The following is a 15,878-nucleotide window of genomic DNA, read 5'->3' as shown; positions in this document are numbered from 1 at the left end:
GAAAAATCTCCTGGACCTGACGGAATGCACCCTCAGGTTCCGAAGAAAGTAGCTGGAGAGATTGCAGAGGCATTAATGATGACCTTTCTAGAATCAATAGATTCTGGCATTGTCCTGGATGACTGGAAAATTGCAAATGTTAATCTGCTATTAACAAGGGTGGGAGGCTGCAGAAAGGAAACTATAGACCTGTTAGCCTGACATCAATGGTTGGGAAGTTGTTGGAATTGATGTTAGGGATGAGATTACCGAGTACCTGGAGGTGCATAACAAGATAGGCCAAAGCCAATATGGTTTCCTGAAAGGAAAACCCTGCCTGTAAAACCTACTGAAATTCTTTGAGGAAATTACAAGCGGGGTAGACAAAGGAGATGCAGTAGACATGGTGTAGTTGGATTTTCAGAAGGCCTTTGACAAGGTGCCGCACATTAGGCTGCTTAGTAAGATAAGAGCCCATGGAAGTTACTAGCATGGATGAAGCATTGGCTGGTTGGCAGAAAACAGAGAGTGGGAATAAAGGGATCCTATTCTGGCTGGCTGCCAGTTACCAGTGAAGTTCCACAGGGGTCCGTGTTGGGACAGCTGCTTTTTACATGTATATCAATGATTTGGACGATGGTATTAATAGATTTGCAGCTAAATTTGCCGATGATACAAAGATAGGTAGAGGAGCGGGTAGTGTTGAGGAAACAGGGAGCCTGCAGAGAGACTTAGATAGTTTAGGGAATGGGCAAAGAAGTGGCAAATGAAATACAATGTTGGAAAGTGTATGGTCATGCCTTTTGGTGGAAGAAATAAATGGGCAGACAATTATTTAGATGGGGCGAGAGTTCAAAATGCAGAGTTGCAAAGGGACTTGGGAGTCCTTGTGCAAGATACCCTAAAGGTTAACCTCCAGGTTGAGTCAGTTGTGAAGAAGGCGAATGCAATGTTGGCATTCATTTCTAGAGGTATAGCATATAAGAGCAGGAATGTGATTTTGAGGCTCTGTAAGGCACTCATGAGACTACACTTGGAGCATTGTGTGCATTTTAGGGTTCCTTATTTTGGAAAGGATATACTGACATTGGAGAGGGTTCAGAGAAGATTCACGAGAATTCTTCCAGGAATTAAAGGCTACCGTATGAGGAATGTCTTGCAGCTCTTGAGCTATGTTCCCTGGAGTTCAGGAGAATGAGGGGGGATCTCATAGATTCATTCCAAATGTTAAAAGGCCTGAACAGATTAGATATGGCAAAGTTCTTTCCCATGGAAGAGGATTCCAGGACAAGAGGACATGACTTCAGGATTGAAGGATGTCCATTTAGAACAGAGATGTGGACAAATTACTTCAGAAAGCGGTAAATCTGTGGAATTTGTTACCTCGAGCAACTGTGGAGACCAAGTCACTGGGTGTATTTAAGGCAGAGATAGGTAAGTTCTTGATTAACCAGGGCATCAAAGAATATGGGGTGAAGGCAGGGGAGTGGAGTTGACTGGAAGAATTGGATCAGCCCATTACTGAATGGCGGTGCAGGCTCAATGGGCCAGATGGCCTACTTCTGCTCCTATATCTTATGGTCTCAGTTGATTTTACACAAAAAAATCACTTGATATGTGGTACTCCAAAATATTGGAATAAATAGCATCAAAAATAGAGTGGACAATAAAAAAAATTAAAAGGGAGAACAAACTAGTTCTGCTACTTACAAGAACTAATGTATATATTTATGCTGGACTTTTGGATGTCTATTATGGGAGCACGTTTGTATGTAAGGTCATGCATCTATCTTCAAAATGCAATGTTTAACTGCTTGAAAAGATAGAGTTATGAATGGAGTGCAGGTTGTTCTGATTTATACACAGCATTAAAACTTCTGATGTGTGGATGAAAATAATTCAAGATTCATGATTGTTTAATGTAATTTTTTATTCGTAAGTGTAGAAGGAAATAATTATTGCTCCTGTATGCAGCCCCCAAAATCCACAAAAGGTAAAGAACATAATAATAAAAAAGCTCAACAAACATAAATACGTATGATAGCTTTTACAAATACATTGATTGTATCTCTATAAAGTTACGCTAGGCTGTACAAAAGGTGGCTGATGGAAAATAATAAAGTAGTGGTGGAGTTAGTTCGTGGAGGTGTTGATCAGTCTGACTCCTAGGGAAAGTAGCTGTTTTTGAGTCTGGTGATCTTGGCATATACAGTATGGTACATAAGCTCCTCACTCATGGGAGTGCGACATCAGTCCATGAGGAAAGTGGGTGTTATGCTTCATGATGGTACTGGCCCTTTTCCAGCACTTTTCTATATATATATAGATCTTTATTGGCAGGTAGAGTGGTGCCAGTGATGTATTGGGCAGTTTTGACTCTCCATCATATAGCCGTCCTGTCCACAGCAGTGCAGTTTCTGTACCAAGCCACTCTGCAGCTAGTGCAGATGCTCTCTGCTGTGTAGTTGTAGATTGACATGAACATAGAAGTGCAAAGTCCAGCTCTCTTCCGCCTCCTCACAAAGTAAAGGTGTTGATGATTTTTTTTTTGACTGTGTAGGATGTGTTCTGGGACCACTAGAGGTTGTGTGTGATGCACACTCCTGGGGTTTTGAAATGAAACTGCTGGCATTCTCCATGGTGAGTAGTGGCAGCTCTCCTGAAGTCCATAACCATCTTTGTCTTTTGACACTGAGGAAATGGTTATTTGCCTGGCACAGGGCCTTGTGCTCTTCCACCTCCTCTCTGTAGGCTGTTGGTGATGAGCCCCTGTCATGTCATGGGCGAAGTTGACAATGGGATCACGCGGGTGTCTAGCTGTGCAGTCACTTGTGAGCAGAGTGTACAACACGGCCTGGGGGGTGGGGTGGGGGTGAGGAGCATTTGTGTATCCTGACTATCTGAAGTCTGTTGGTAGGAAGTCCAACACCCAGTTATATTTCCAGACCATTAAAATCACGTGCCTACAGCCCTAGATATAGGACGAACAATACACTTCCAGCCTATTTTACGAGAGTATTAATACGAGTACAATTAAAGCATAATTATCACGGGATTTCAACAACTCGTGCAGCGTTTTGCTTTTAATTTCTTTAGGAACCCAAATAGTTTAAAAAAACCATTTTGTTAGGTTGAAAGTCCGTTTCTCTTCACGGGGTTTGATCTTACAGAATAAAACTACTGTATTCACTTTAAAACTGCGCACATCAAGACAAGAATTGGAAGTACTCGATTATTTCTACCACGCATCAGGGTCGTGGCAAAGTACAAGGTCATTATAACGGCGTAAACGTCTCTCAATCTCTTCGAACTGTAAACCCGCCGCAGCAGCGATCACTCTCGACGCCTTGCAGTGGGAGGGAGTGCGGACAGTTGCTCAGTATAAGCAATGGTCGATTGCGTAAACCCACATCGAGCTGTCAAACTGCACATCAGCTCCTCGTGGTGTCAGTCACATAAACGCTGATCACGATCGAGCTTCCGGAGGAGAAACGGCGCTTCGGCTCAGTTCAGTGCGGTAAGTATGTACCCTTTATATCCAGGGGGAAATGTAGCATAATATTCCCATCCGCTCAGCCACCTTTGTAAGTTTACACATTCAAACTCCGAAATATTCAACCTGCGTAATTCTTTAGTTTTTCTTTTTAAGAGCCAACTTTTACAGTGTCCTTTCTTCTTGAGCAAATCGTATTTTCTGCCGGAAATTTTTAAGAAAGTTGTAAAAGATTTCCAAATTACCATGGAATGTTGCAAAGTACGAAAAATGACAAACCTAGCAGTTTAAAATTGGGTAAATTTTGTTTTCATCCTCTTTACGTGCCCATTCCCATTATATTTTAAAGACATGCAACTACCGCCAAGGGAAGAATTCATCCCAAACTGCACTGAGCTGTATTTCCCGGACAATCAAATGCATTTTCTTCAGACCGTCTTCCAGTACTTGTGCAACTCAACCTTACAACAGCACAACTTCTCCTGGACCCCCACTAACGAACGGAACCGTGCTATGACGAGAGGAGAGTTCCTGCTGCAGAGTTTGGGTCCCAGGAAGTGGAACTTCTTCATACCGGCTTGTGTTACCTACCTCTGCATCTTTCTGGTGGGTTCCGTTGGAAATGCTTTAACGTGCTTCGTTATCGCCAAGCACAAGATTATGCGAACACCAACCAATTATTATTTATTCAGTTTGGCGATTTCGGATCTGCTGGTCCTAATCGTGGGCATGCCTTTGGAGGTTTATGAAATGTGGAGGAATTACCCGTTCCTCTTCGGTCAGGTGGGATGCTACTTTAAAACGTTCCTTTTCGAGACTGTTTGCTTTGCCTCTGTACTTAACGTTACAGCGCTCAGTGCCGAGAGGTATATTGCGGTGGTTCATCCCTTTAAAGCGAAATACATTGTTACCAGAACTCATGTGAAACGCGTTATTATAGCGCTTTGGGTACTCTCGGTTTGTTTGGCCGTTCCCAACACTAGCTTGCACGGCATTCAGTATCTGAAGACACCGTCTGGCGAACGCATTGAGGAATCCGCTCTGTGCATGCTGCTAAAGCCCATTTGGGTGTATAATGTCATCATTCAGATCACCACCGTGCTCTTTTACTTCATTCCGATGATCACCCTGAGTGTACTGTACTTGCTAATCGGTCTGCAGCTGAAACGAGAGAGAGCATTCTCCGGGGTGAAGCCCTACTCAACAAATGGCAATAACCAGACCGGTCGGAACCGACAGGAGAAGGCGAAGAACCGTCAAATTACCAAAATGCTGTGTAAGTTCAAACTCTTGGCGCATCGTTCAATGAATGACTCGCTTAGTCAAATCCCAGTCCTCTATTCATAAAAGGCACTTTGAAGAACACAGTTCATTTCCTTGAACTGACATTTCAGTTTTAAAGGTGAATTGTGATGATAAATTGATGTTCATGATCTCATCTTAATGACTCAATAGAACGATTCAAAACAACAAGATTGTGATGGGCTCTGCGTTGCTAATTCAATGGAAACGAGATTCCCAAAGTTATTCCTGTCTTTAGCAATTTCGTTTTAATCCCAATGAAAATAAGGAAGTAAATGTACTTTATGGTAAAGAGGACTGTTGTAAGATTAACGCGCAATAGTTACATTATGAGGTTATTTAAATCAAGTGCAATTATAACATTGAAAAAACTTTATAAAGTGAGGATATAAAGAGGAAATTAAAGTGTTGGTTCACTTAAACTGTAACGTTCAGCTGTAAGTTTTTAGCAAAGATTATAGTTAAGATAATATGTCAACAGCATTTGTGTAGCTTGATGCTCAGTTGAAAATTTCATGTTGATGTGTGAGTTTTTTAGCATCACAGTTTTTTTGCAGATGTGTATTTTGAGGTATAGACTGGATTGCAATTTTTAATGCTTGGAAAGCTGAGGGGGAGCTCCATGGAGATTGTACACTTTAGAAGGTCAGTTGATTATCTTCAAATTGCAGGCTGCAAGGCAACTCCAATTTGTGGATTTTGTTTTACTGTTGCTGTTGTGCAACTTCAAGTGGACAAGAAACCCCACTTACTCAAGTAAATCCCACAAAATTTTGGCGATTCAGTGGCAGAACATCTGTAGGAGTTCAAAGTATGTCAGAGGGAAGTTTTGTATCAAATACTTGATGACATACCTGCAGATGTAATAACAGCTTTTAAAAGGCATTTGAGAAATTATGTCTTCCTGTACCAGAGACATTCATTATGTGGGAAGCCACTGAGAATCATAAGGCTCCACAATTGGAATGGGTAGAACCAGAGTGCTTAGAAAGGAAACAGCTCACAACACCCAAGCAATTTGCCCATGAGGTCCTTAAAGTACCCACCAATCAGTTACATAGTCTGTAGACCTCCACACAGCTCTTCATCAGGTCCGACAGAACTGGAATGGAAGTAACTGCTTCTGTTTATGAAGAAGAGAAGGGACCATTTGCTCCAGAGGAAAATAGGTAGCACCTTACTGTGATTGGGTTGTTTCTGTGCTTGGTACTAAATTTTCTCCAGATGCTCTAGTTTCCTCTCACATTCCATAGACATGCAGGTTGGTAGGTTAATTGTCCATTGTACATTTTGCCGTGATTATGCTGGGAATCTGTTGGGCGTTTGCTGGGTTGCACAGCTCGAGGGGCTGGGAGGGTCTTTTCTGCACAGTATCTCAATAAATAATTAAAAAAAACAAGTTTTGGATGTAACCTTACACTTTGGGCAATGCTCTGCCCACCATACACACAGTATCAAATGGATTTGGGTTATTACCCACTTAAGAATGAGTGGATAGGTTAATCAAGTTTATTTGCAGATGGAATACAGTGTAGGGGATTATATGATAATGCATTTTGGTAAAAGGAACACTAGTGTGGATTATCATCAAAACGGGGAGAAGGTTCAAACATCAGAGGTGCAGAGGGACTTAGGAGTCCTCGCGCAAGACTGCCGAAGATTAATTTACAGGTTGAGTCTGTGGTAAAGAGGGCCAATGCAATGTCAGCATTTATTTCAAGAGGAAGAGAATATAAAAGCAAGGAGGTAATTCTGAGGAGATAAGACACTAGTCAGGCCACACTTGGAGTAATGTCATCAACTTTGGGCCCCATATCTCAGCAAGGATGGTTATCATTAAAGAGTGTCCAGGGGAGAGTCCAGGAGAATGTGCAGAATGTTGAAAGAACTAGATAGGGTGGATATGAAGAGGATGTTTCTTATGGTGGTGGTGGGGGGGGGGGGGGGGAGGTATCCAGAACTAGCGGGTACAGCATAATTGAACAGAGGTGAGGAAGATTTTTTTTTGGTCAGAGAATACTAAATCTATGGAATGCTCTGCCATAGACTGCGGTGGAGGCCAAGTCCATGCATATATTTAAGGCGGAAGTTGATTTTTTCTTGATCGGTCAGGGCATCAAAGGATATGACAAGAAGGCAGGTGTACAGGGTTGAGTGGGATCCGGGATCAGCCATTATGTAATAGTGCAGCAGACTCAATTGGCTGAATGGCCTAATTTTGCTCCTATGTCTTATGTTCCTATGGTCTTATTTGCATCCTATTTTGTGAGTAGAATACATTACAGACTATATAACATCTTGATATAGACTGTATAACACCTGATACAGGCCTGCTTCTGCTGCAGAAGGTATTTACTCCATCATGAAATTTCTTGGCAATAGGTCCTTACAAACCATACTAGTGGCTAATTGCTACATTAAATGTGGATCTGCAATTGAGTATTTCCCTTTCAAGACATCTTAAAGAGTTTTACAGCCCATACATTGATCTTGCAGTGTCATCTGTATTGTAAAGAAGGAAACACAGAAGCGAGCTTGTAGATGTGTAAGTTCTAACAAGCAATAATGCAACAATGATTAGATGATCCACTCTTGTATTGTTTAACAACGGATAAATACTGGCCAGGACGGCAGGGATAATTCCCTGTTCCCTTTCGGTATTGTGACATGGGATCTGTTAGCTCCACTGAGGCAGAAAATGCAGAAATTGTTTGGTAAATTTATTTGACTGGTAGCATGCTTAAAAGATCAAATTGGTTTATCATGCATTTGCTTTTGATGAGCCTTTGGTGTTGAGCTGTGCTAAATTTGAACTTGGTTGGAGATTTATTATTGACAACTGGTGAAATGTATTGGCTTTAATCAGTCTTTAATTGCAATAATGTTCTCTGATGTTAGTGAGACGATATCTAATCTACTTCATCTGTTTAGTTCTGTTGTAGTTGGGTTCCACAATCTCACCTTTTTCCATTTCAGTTGCGTAGTAGTGCAGTTATTGGTACTGAATCAAGTAGGTACAAATTAATGGAATTGATTGCTTCTGATAGTTTATACAAGGCCATCACTCCACTTGTGTCTCATTGCCAGGTTTCACCATTTACATTTGTTGAATGTTTTAATCCAGATTACTAGTTATCTCTAATTATCATTGCAGTCAGCTATTCTTGCATTTGAACCCCTGGATGCTACTGGAGGTGCATTGGGTGAACCCATTGTTTCTTAGCTCACAATAATCAGATAGCCCAGGTTATTGCTTCCATTTGGATCTTAGTAAAGCAAGTTAATGTTCCAATTTCTGGTGCCTGCTTGCTGATGTTACAGTAGGCTAATATAACTTATTGCAAGATAGTTTGGTTCCTCCCTGTGGCTGTGTTTATTTTAGAATCTTATTTGTTGCTGACATCTTTTCAGAACAATTCCTGCTTTCGAATCTTGTGATCAATCAGTCTTGAAGATTCTCTCCTTGATTAAGTCATTACTAATCTCCTCGCTTATTCTCTCAAAGATCTTTGAGAACTTCACAGACCATTAACCATTCTTTGATGGCTTCCTCCAAATGTCTATTAAGGCTGTCCATTCTTCTATTCTGTGATTGTTGTTTTTATCCTCTGACTACCACAGTTTCTTAACTTGATTGATACTACATTTATCTGGCCAGTGTGCTGTGGGCGCATTTTCTGTGGCAGTATCTTTGCAAATGGGGCAACTTACATAGTTATCATCGTGATCCATCTAGCTTTCATATTTCACGTTTCATTAAATCAGATCTCTTGTTTCTAAGTACAGTGGTTTTCTGTTAACTGGGCCATTAATTAACTGGACAGCTTTTTATTTGGGACAACTCTTAAAGAACAAAACCTAAATTGGGAAAATAGCTGGGGTTCCCTTCACATCTTTGGGACAATATGCCACTTAATTGAGGTTGGACACTTGCTGAACTGTTTCTCACTAGTTTCAGTTACTAAACCATGCTTAGAGAGATTATTTTTTAAATAACATCATTTGTGTGTGTTCGTGTTCAAAAAGCAGTGATTTCTGTTACTGACAGATGGCGAGAAATCAGCAGTAATACAATTCAGAACTGTTTTGCTCACCGCAGATTCCAATATATATGTTTGGTGATGTCAGAAACAGCCGGGAGTGAAAACAAAACAATTTCACTAAGTTGAGAACTATAAAGAATTTGAAGGTATCAACAATCATTTTGAATGTTGCAATGAAAATGAACGTTTGGGGGATACAATCATCTAAAGCATTGTATGAAGGCAGTCCATTATGTGTGCTGATTTTGTTCATTTAAGTCAATCAAAAATACACAGTTTAATTCCTCCATCAATAACTACTGAGAATTAATACAGAGTTTTATAGTGCTGTAGAGGTATTGATAATATTCTAATTGGTTATGTATTTCATTTAAGTACATAGTTTGTTACTCAGAGGCCATCCATATGTCAGGTCGACCATGGATAGCTGTCTACGTGATACGTAAGCCAGGGCAGTACGATGTGGAGAACAATCTATTCCTGTGCAGCAGGTTTCCCCTCTCCATGCAGCTGATGAATCCAAAGGAATGGCGGATACTGATACAGTTTGGCAGCAGTGGCATTGCAGAGTTGCCAGTCAGCATTGAACACACCCTAGGACTGCCTTTGGGACTCCAGCTGTGGATTTCTCCTCAGAGCCTCCTGAATCCTTCCCGATGGGTGGGTATAACTGCAAGGCAGTGGAGGTTTGAGATCAGGGTTTTCTCTAACCTAGCTGAGCTACTAGCCATGGCTGATGATCCCTGTCTACCTGAAACAACTAGTTTTAAGGTGCCAGTGCCTGTCTTTGCCCCTTCTCCTGTCAGTAGCATTGGTTCTGCTGGGCTTAGTCGCTAAGCCACATGTGAAGGCCAGGAGCTGGACTTGGTTGTCAGAGGCTGTTTGAGATGCACGCCATTGGGAGCATTTAAGTGGGAGCTTATGGTCACTACCACCCCCACCCCCCTCCCCCCTCCCCACTGGATATGATAACCTTAAAGAACCAGTTTGTCTTTTTTATATCTTTTAACTATAACAATGAAGTTTCAGCTATTGGGGCAGCTGCTTAATTGGGCCAAAATGTTCTGATCCCAGTGTGTCGCAATTAACCAGACACCACGGTGTTATACATTGTGCCAAACAAGCACGTGGCAAGAAAGGAGATGAGCAGCTCAGCATTTTAGGTACATTCAAACCATTGTCTACATACAAAATTTAAATGACAAATGAAGTACAATTTGCAGCTATTTTGAAATTAGACTCTGTATAAAATATTTGATGCATTTCAATAGGTTCTTCTGTTTTCAATTGTAATAGTAGCAATCATCAATACTTTAATACCGATACTGAAAAGTGATTGCAGAACTAGAAAACTGATCACGATTTCATATATTTTTATTCCTAGAAGTCATTTCTTTAACTCCAGGGATTTTATTGAACCCCACAACTGTGATGTTTGTCGTGACCCCAGACTTCATGGGAAATCTAATGAAAGTGTTTGCTCTATGGTGTATGGTATCAACACCTGCTGAATGCAGTTGTGTATAGCCACTGATTTTATTGTTACATCCTGCTGCAGCTACCATGGAACCAAAGGCCAAAGTGTATGGAGATGCAGTGATGTCTAATGTATCACGCTGTGCTGTACCAGAGGATAGTTACAGGAGACAGCACAATCCTCTGAAGTGTTTGCTAAAAAAAGCAACTGTCTTGCTGTGTGTAACTCCTCAGCAATCCTCTGGCCTATGCACTTTTGCTGGAACATGGAGCTGAACCCTTCAGCATCTACCCTGCCCCTCCAGTCTTATCAATAAGATTATGGATGGCTTGTTTCTTGTTGCCAGCTCCTGCCTTAATTTCCCTGCCTATCCAAAATCCTCTGTCTCAGTTTAAAATTTCCCATCAACTCACTGGTCTCAATGGCTTTTATGAGGTGAGAGTTTGAGACTTTGCCACCCCTAGGGATTAACTTTCCAGCTTGCCTCTGAACGACTGAATTTCATTTTTATTGTTATGCTTGTCTGTTCTAGGTTTGGCTACTAGAGGTAATAATTTATTCCAAACTACTTATCCAATCATTTAATGATCTTCAGTGACTTTCTTTGCTTGAGACAATGGCCAATCTGTGTAAAGGTCCATAAATTAACTCTTTCAATTCCAGTAACATGCCTGGCAATGAGCTGGCTATCTTGTTGAGGGGAAGGATGCCGTGTAATAATTACTGATGTTCACGACTGCGTATAACTAGAGCTCTGGAAAGCTGTAGCATAACCTCACCTCTTTATTTTCTGCTGAATGACAGGAGCATGACTCGGTTGTCAGAGGCTATTTGAGATGCACGCCATTTGAGGCATTTACTAGGTAGTGGGAGCTTATTGCCACTCCCTCCCCCCCCCCCCCCACCCATACCCACCTGCCCGGCTATGACAACCTTAACCAGTTTGTCCTTTTATATCTTTGAACTATGAAGTTTCAGCTATTAGGCAGCTGCTCAATTGGGCCAAAATGTTCTGATCTCAGTGTGTCACAATTAACCAGACGCCACCATGTTATACATTGTGCCAAACAAGCACGTGGCAAGAAAGGAGATGAGCAGCTCAGCATTTTAGGTACATTCAAACCATTGTCTACATACAAAATTTAAATGACAAATAAAGTACAATTTGCAGCTATTTGGAAATTAGACTGTATATAGAATATTTAATGCTTTTCAATGGGTTCTTCTGTTATTGTAATGGTGGCAGTCATCAATACTTTAATACTGTTGCTGTTTATTTTTATTCTCCTCTCTAAGCTTCTTACAGTGACAACTCTGTTTGTTCCTGCTACCAGAAATTTTCCTTCCTCTATGCCTGAAGGAAGAGTGAATTTGCTACATCAGTTCCAATGGGAAAGGGAAAAAAATTGATTCATGAGATGGTAAACATTTAAGCCATCTAATAATCACCATAACGGATTCATGGAATTGTCTCCTAAAGATTTTTTTTTTCTGGCATTTAAATGGAATCTAGAAGGTATCCCTTTAAATCATGCTGAATGAGGTTCAATTCTCCATTCTGTGATTCGTTCTGTGTCAGCTGATTAAGTCAGAAGTAATGGCAGTACTCACTGATGTGAAATTTGCTCAAAGTTTTTAACCATGTTGACTACCAGTCCTTCCATTATATCTATGATTAAATTTTCCTGCTCCACTTGCTCTTGAATTGACAACATTCACCAAAGGGAGATTTTAATCCTGTGATTGTTGGTTCAGGCAGAAAGATGTTGAGAAAAAGGTCAATCCCCATGATAAACTTTGATGTTGAAGTGGCTAGGAACAATTATCAGGTGTAATTCTGCCATTCCTGGTAGTCTTGAGCTTTCAGTTCCATGAATGTGTCCATTACTGATAGGGTTGCATAACTTAATAAGTTTTGTTGAACTTTACTTGTGGTTTATAGTCTTTTTTAATATAAACTTTTCATTTAAAAATAGGTCTTTTACATATGTAATTTTTTATACTACTAATTATATTTTGTTCTTTGCAGTTGTTCTGGTAATTGTGTTTGGAATCTGCTGGGCGCCCTTTCACACAGATCGATTAATGTGGATTCAGATTGCGTACAAGAATGGACAAATGCTCATATTGTATCAGATTGTACACGTAATCTCTGGAGTGTTTTTCTATTTTAGCTCTGCTGTCAATCCAATCCTCTACAACCTCATGTCTACTAGATTCAGAGAGATGTTTAAGGAAGTGATATGCAAGCGGAAATCCCAAAGTTACAAACCCACACAGTATTCAACAAGTGTGACCAGGATGACATCCCATAGCACAGTACTGGAGTCCAGTTCCTGCAATGGAATCCCATTGTCTGAAATTGAAAACTGAGTCATCTAATGAATGCAGAAATGCAGATAAAGGTTAAACTTCAGTATTTCCATTTGTAGCTTCTCAAAGATGTTCTTGTATGTTGTGTGGGAATAAAATTAATTTGCATAGTGTACAGTGATAATGTCATATTCACTGTTAATTTGTATTTCTAAGTTTTCTCTCGTTAGACCTCTCTTCTACCAAATGATCTTCTCTCTTTAACTGGAAAGAATTTAAATGTATATTTAGCTTTTATTCAAATCTGCAGATCTTGTGGTAAGATGTTGCTCAAGTCTTTGGCAACTTCCTGGCTCACTGTTCCTTAGGACTGGTGATTTTGGGACCAAGAACATTACAGACAGGATAAGGATGCCTGAATTTAGTCTTGTTGCCTTGTCGTTTCCTCAGTGTTGTGGAGCTTTGAATATTCCAGATTATTGCTGCTATTGCTTTTCTAGTGAATCGTGACGCTATTGCAGCTTGAGGTGTCGAAGTTCAGAGTTCATTTCTGGCATCCTCTTTACAGAGTTTGTACGTAATTCCAGTGAAATGCGTGGGTTTCCTCCAGCTGCTCCGGTTTCCTCCCATAGTTCAAAGACGTACCAGTTAGTAGGTTAATTGATCATTGTAAATTGTCCCGTGATTGTTGTTGTTGTTCCTTTCCATTCCTTGTGACACATCGGGTGGCAACCTGCCGTCTCTTTAACATTTCTGTCTGTTTTTTTTTAAATGAGGCCAAGTTGCCAGCTCGATGCTCAACCCAGCATGGATTGAGAAAGTGCAAAGAGCTCACCGGAATCAAACCCAGGACCATTCGCCTCAAAGTCTGGTGTGAATGCCACTGCACCACCAGCTGACTTGTCCCATGATTAGGCTACTGTTAAATCATGGGTTACTTGAAGGGCTGAAAAGGGGTAATCCATGCTGAATCTTTAAATGAATAAAAATAATAATAAAATAAATTATTCTTCTGCCCCATGAGTAATAGAATTGCTCTCATTTTGATTACAATAAACGTTCTTGGAGGCATGAAGCAGAAATGCCCAAGGTATGACAAGTTCAAAGGGGTGAAATTCAAATAGATTCTGGGGTACTTGGTCCAATAAATGAGAACTTCAAAGAGCATTTTACCAATACTACCCAGTAGCACTGCACATTATTTTCAAATTTCCTCATTAAATAGCATAAGAGTCTAAAAGAACCTTTTGTACATTTACCGGACCTGAACATCGCTGCCAAGGTTAGCTACCCCTAAATGCTATTGAGAAATTACTGGTGAGATGTCTGTTTCAATTACAAAACTAATCAATTTCATGAGAGAGAACTCATTTCAGAGGCACCCTTGTGTCTACAGTGCTAATAAGATATCCTACACAAGCTGAACTGAAGGTGTCTTAGATCTAATAGCTTGAGCTATACACTTTCTGAATGCTTTGGGATAGGAAATTACTTAACTGAAGCATTTGTACTGACCTGCTGTATTGTAGATGTAGGGAGCAAAGACACCCACAACAAAACAATTGATTTGAAGGCTTTTCCTCTAAAGAGAGGAAGAGTGAAACATATTGCTAAACTGCAATTCATTTTCGAGGCATTCTAGTGGCTGCTCTACTGAAATGCTATTTCATTGATCACACATTCTGATCTGAAGTTATATATTAACAAAGATGTCATTTAGAACTCCTGACTCCAACAATAGGACCTGGACAATTTACCGAGAATGAGAGTCATAACAGAAATGTTCCCTTAAGACTAAGAATGTGAAGTAATAAATCTCAGCTGTAATAAAAACCAGTATTTTATTATAATTATAATTGTAATTATATTAAGAAAGGTGATAAAACAAAAACAAGGAAGAATGATGAGAGGGTTAAAAACAAAAGTAAACTAAACTTGAAAATATTGATTTGTGATTGTGTATAGTGATGGACAATAGTGCATTGACTTCAACAGAAATAAAATTGAAAAATATGTTAAATTTGATTTTGCCATGTCTCATTTTACTTAAGAGTGTTCATGTGATAATTGTGCTAGTGCTGACATGTGGTTAGTTTCTTTGTAGCAGAGATCAGCCAGCACCTTTATGTTTCACACTGATTTTAACATAAAAATCTGCTTACTTTTCAATGCATAGTTCATTTATCAGATATTGTAGTAATTGCAAAAGTTTACTGATTCGGTAGTTTTCAGTAAAATTATGTTCAAATCTGCCTGCAACAGTAAAGTTTTCACTTACCCCCCAGAACTTCAGTATAACAAATGATTATTTGTGTCTGTATTTACTTTAGTTACATTTGTATGATTGGACTTATCTAAGATGATTTAATTGATTATTGATGTTGTGATTGAACCTACTAAAAATTGCTTAATTTGTTAGTGCTGACTTCTTTTGTACATTTTGTTTACCTTTAGTTATATGCAGGCTGATAACACAGGCAAAAAAATTGACTTGCTTAATATGGTTTATGTGACCATTCTGAAAATCCATTTTCAACATTACCAAAATAAATTGTCCATTATGTTTTGGTAACTTTAAGTAAACTGAACATTGCTTAATATTATCACACCTTGAGTTTTGCTTGAACAGTGTTACACAATTAGCATTGCTCATGGCTGGTACATAAAAGTTTTAAGTGGAGAATACAGTGGGGAACAAAAGAGAATGTGAAACAATCAAAGAAGCAAATCAACATCGAACAACTCATTTTGGAAGGGATTCTCCTCGTACTGAGAAGTAAGGTAAAATTTTAAGCATTTTCTAGACATCCCAAGGAAACATCTGCTGGTACACAACATATTTCTCTTATTTTTCACTTTGATATAAAAATTGTGCTGAAAGTAATTGTTCTATCATGAGTAGAAAAGAAAATAGCTTGCCTTCTGTGACTTCAGTATTGCTCCAAGTGCTTTGTAGTCAATGAATATCACACACAAAATGCCGGAGGAACCCAGCAAATTAGACAATATCTATGGAGGGAATAAACAGTTGATGTTTCAGGCTGATCCCCTTCATCAGGACTGGAAAGGAATGGGGCAGAAGGCAGAATAAGTAAATGGGGGGAGGGGAAGGAGTGCATGTTGGTAGGTGATAGGTAAGGTGTATCCTACCTATTTAGGCAGCTTTTGGGAAGTGAGTGATGAAGACAACGAATGGGCCAAAGGTTGCAGATAAAGCTTCTCCTTCCTTTGTGTTAATTGTAGGGGCAGGACCAACCACCCCGATCCTTGC

At 39.9% G+C, this 15,878-nt stretch overlaps 1 protein-coding gene across 1 annotated transcript; it reads left to right on the top strand.

Annotated features, from left to right (window-relative positions):
- Positions 1 to 3,823: 3,823 nt before the first annotated feature.
- Positions 3,824 to 12,667, top strand: nmur1a (neuromedin U receptor 1a). The gene is made up of 2 exons (XM_059986923.1): positions 3,824 to 4,748; positions 12,324 to 12,667. The coding sequence occupies exons 1-2, from the start codon at positions 3,824 to 3,826 to the stop codon at positions 12,665 to 12,667; spliced, it is 1,269 nt and encodes a 422-aa protein (XP_059842906.1).
- Positions 12,668 to 15,878: the final 3,211 nt, after the last annotated feature.

The sequence above is a fragment of the Hypanus sabinus genome, chromosome 2 (genome assembly GCF_030144855.1).
Source record: "Hypanus sabinus isolate sHypSab1 chromosome 2, sHypSab1.hap1, whole genome shotgun sequence".
In the NCBI taxonomy this organism is placed as follows: Eukaryota; Metazoa; Chordata; class Chondrichthyes; order Myliobatiformes; family Dasyatidae; genus Hypanus; species Hypanus sabinus.
The sequence above is the reverse complement of the archived record's forward strand: the minus strand, read 5'-3'. Positions and strand labels throughout refer to the sequence as shown.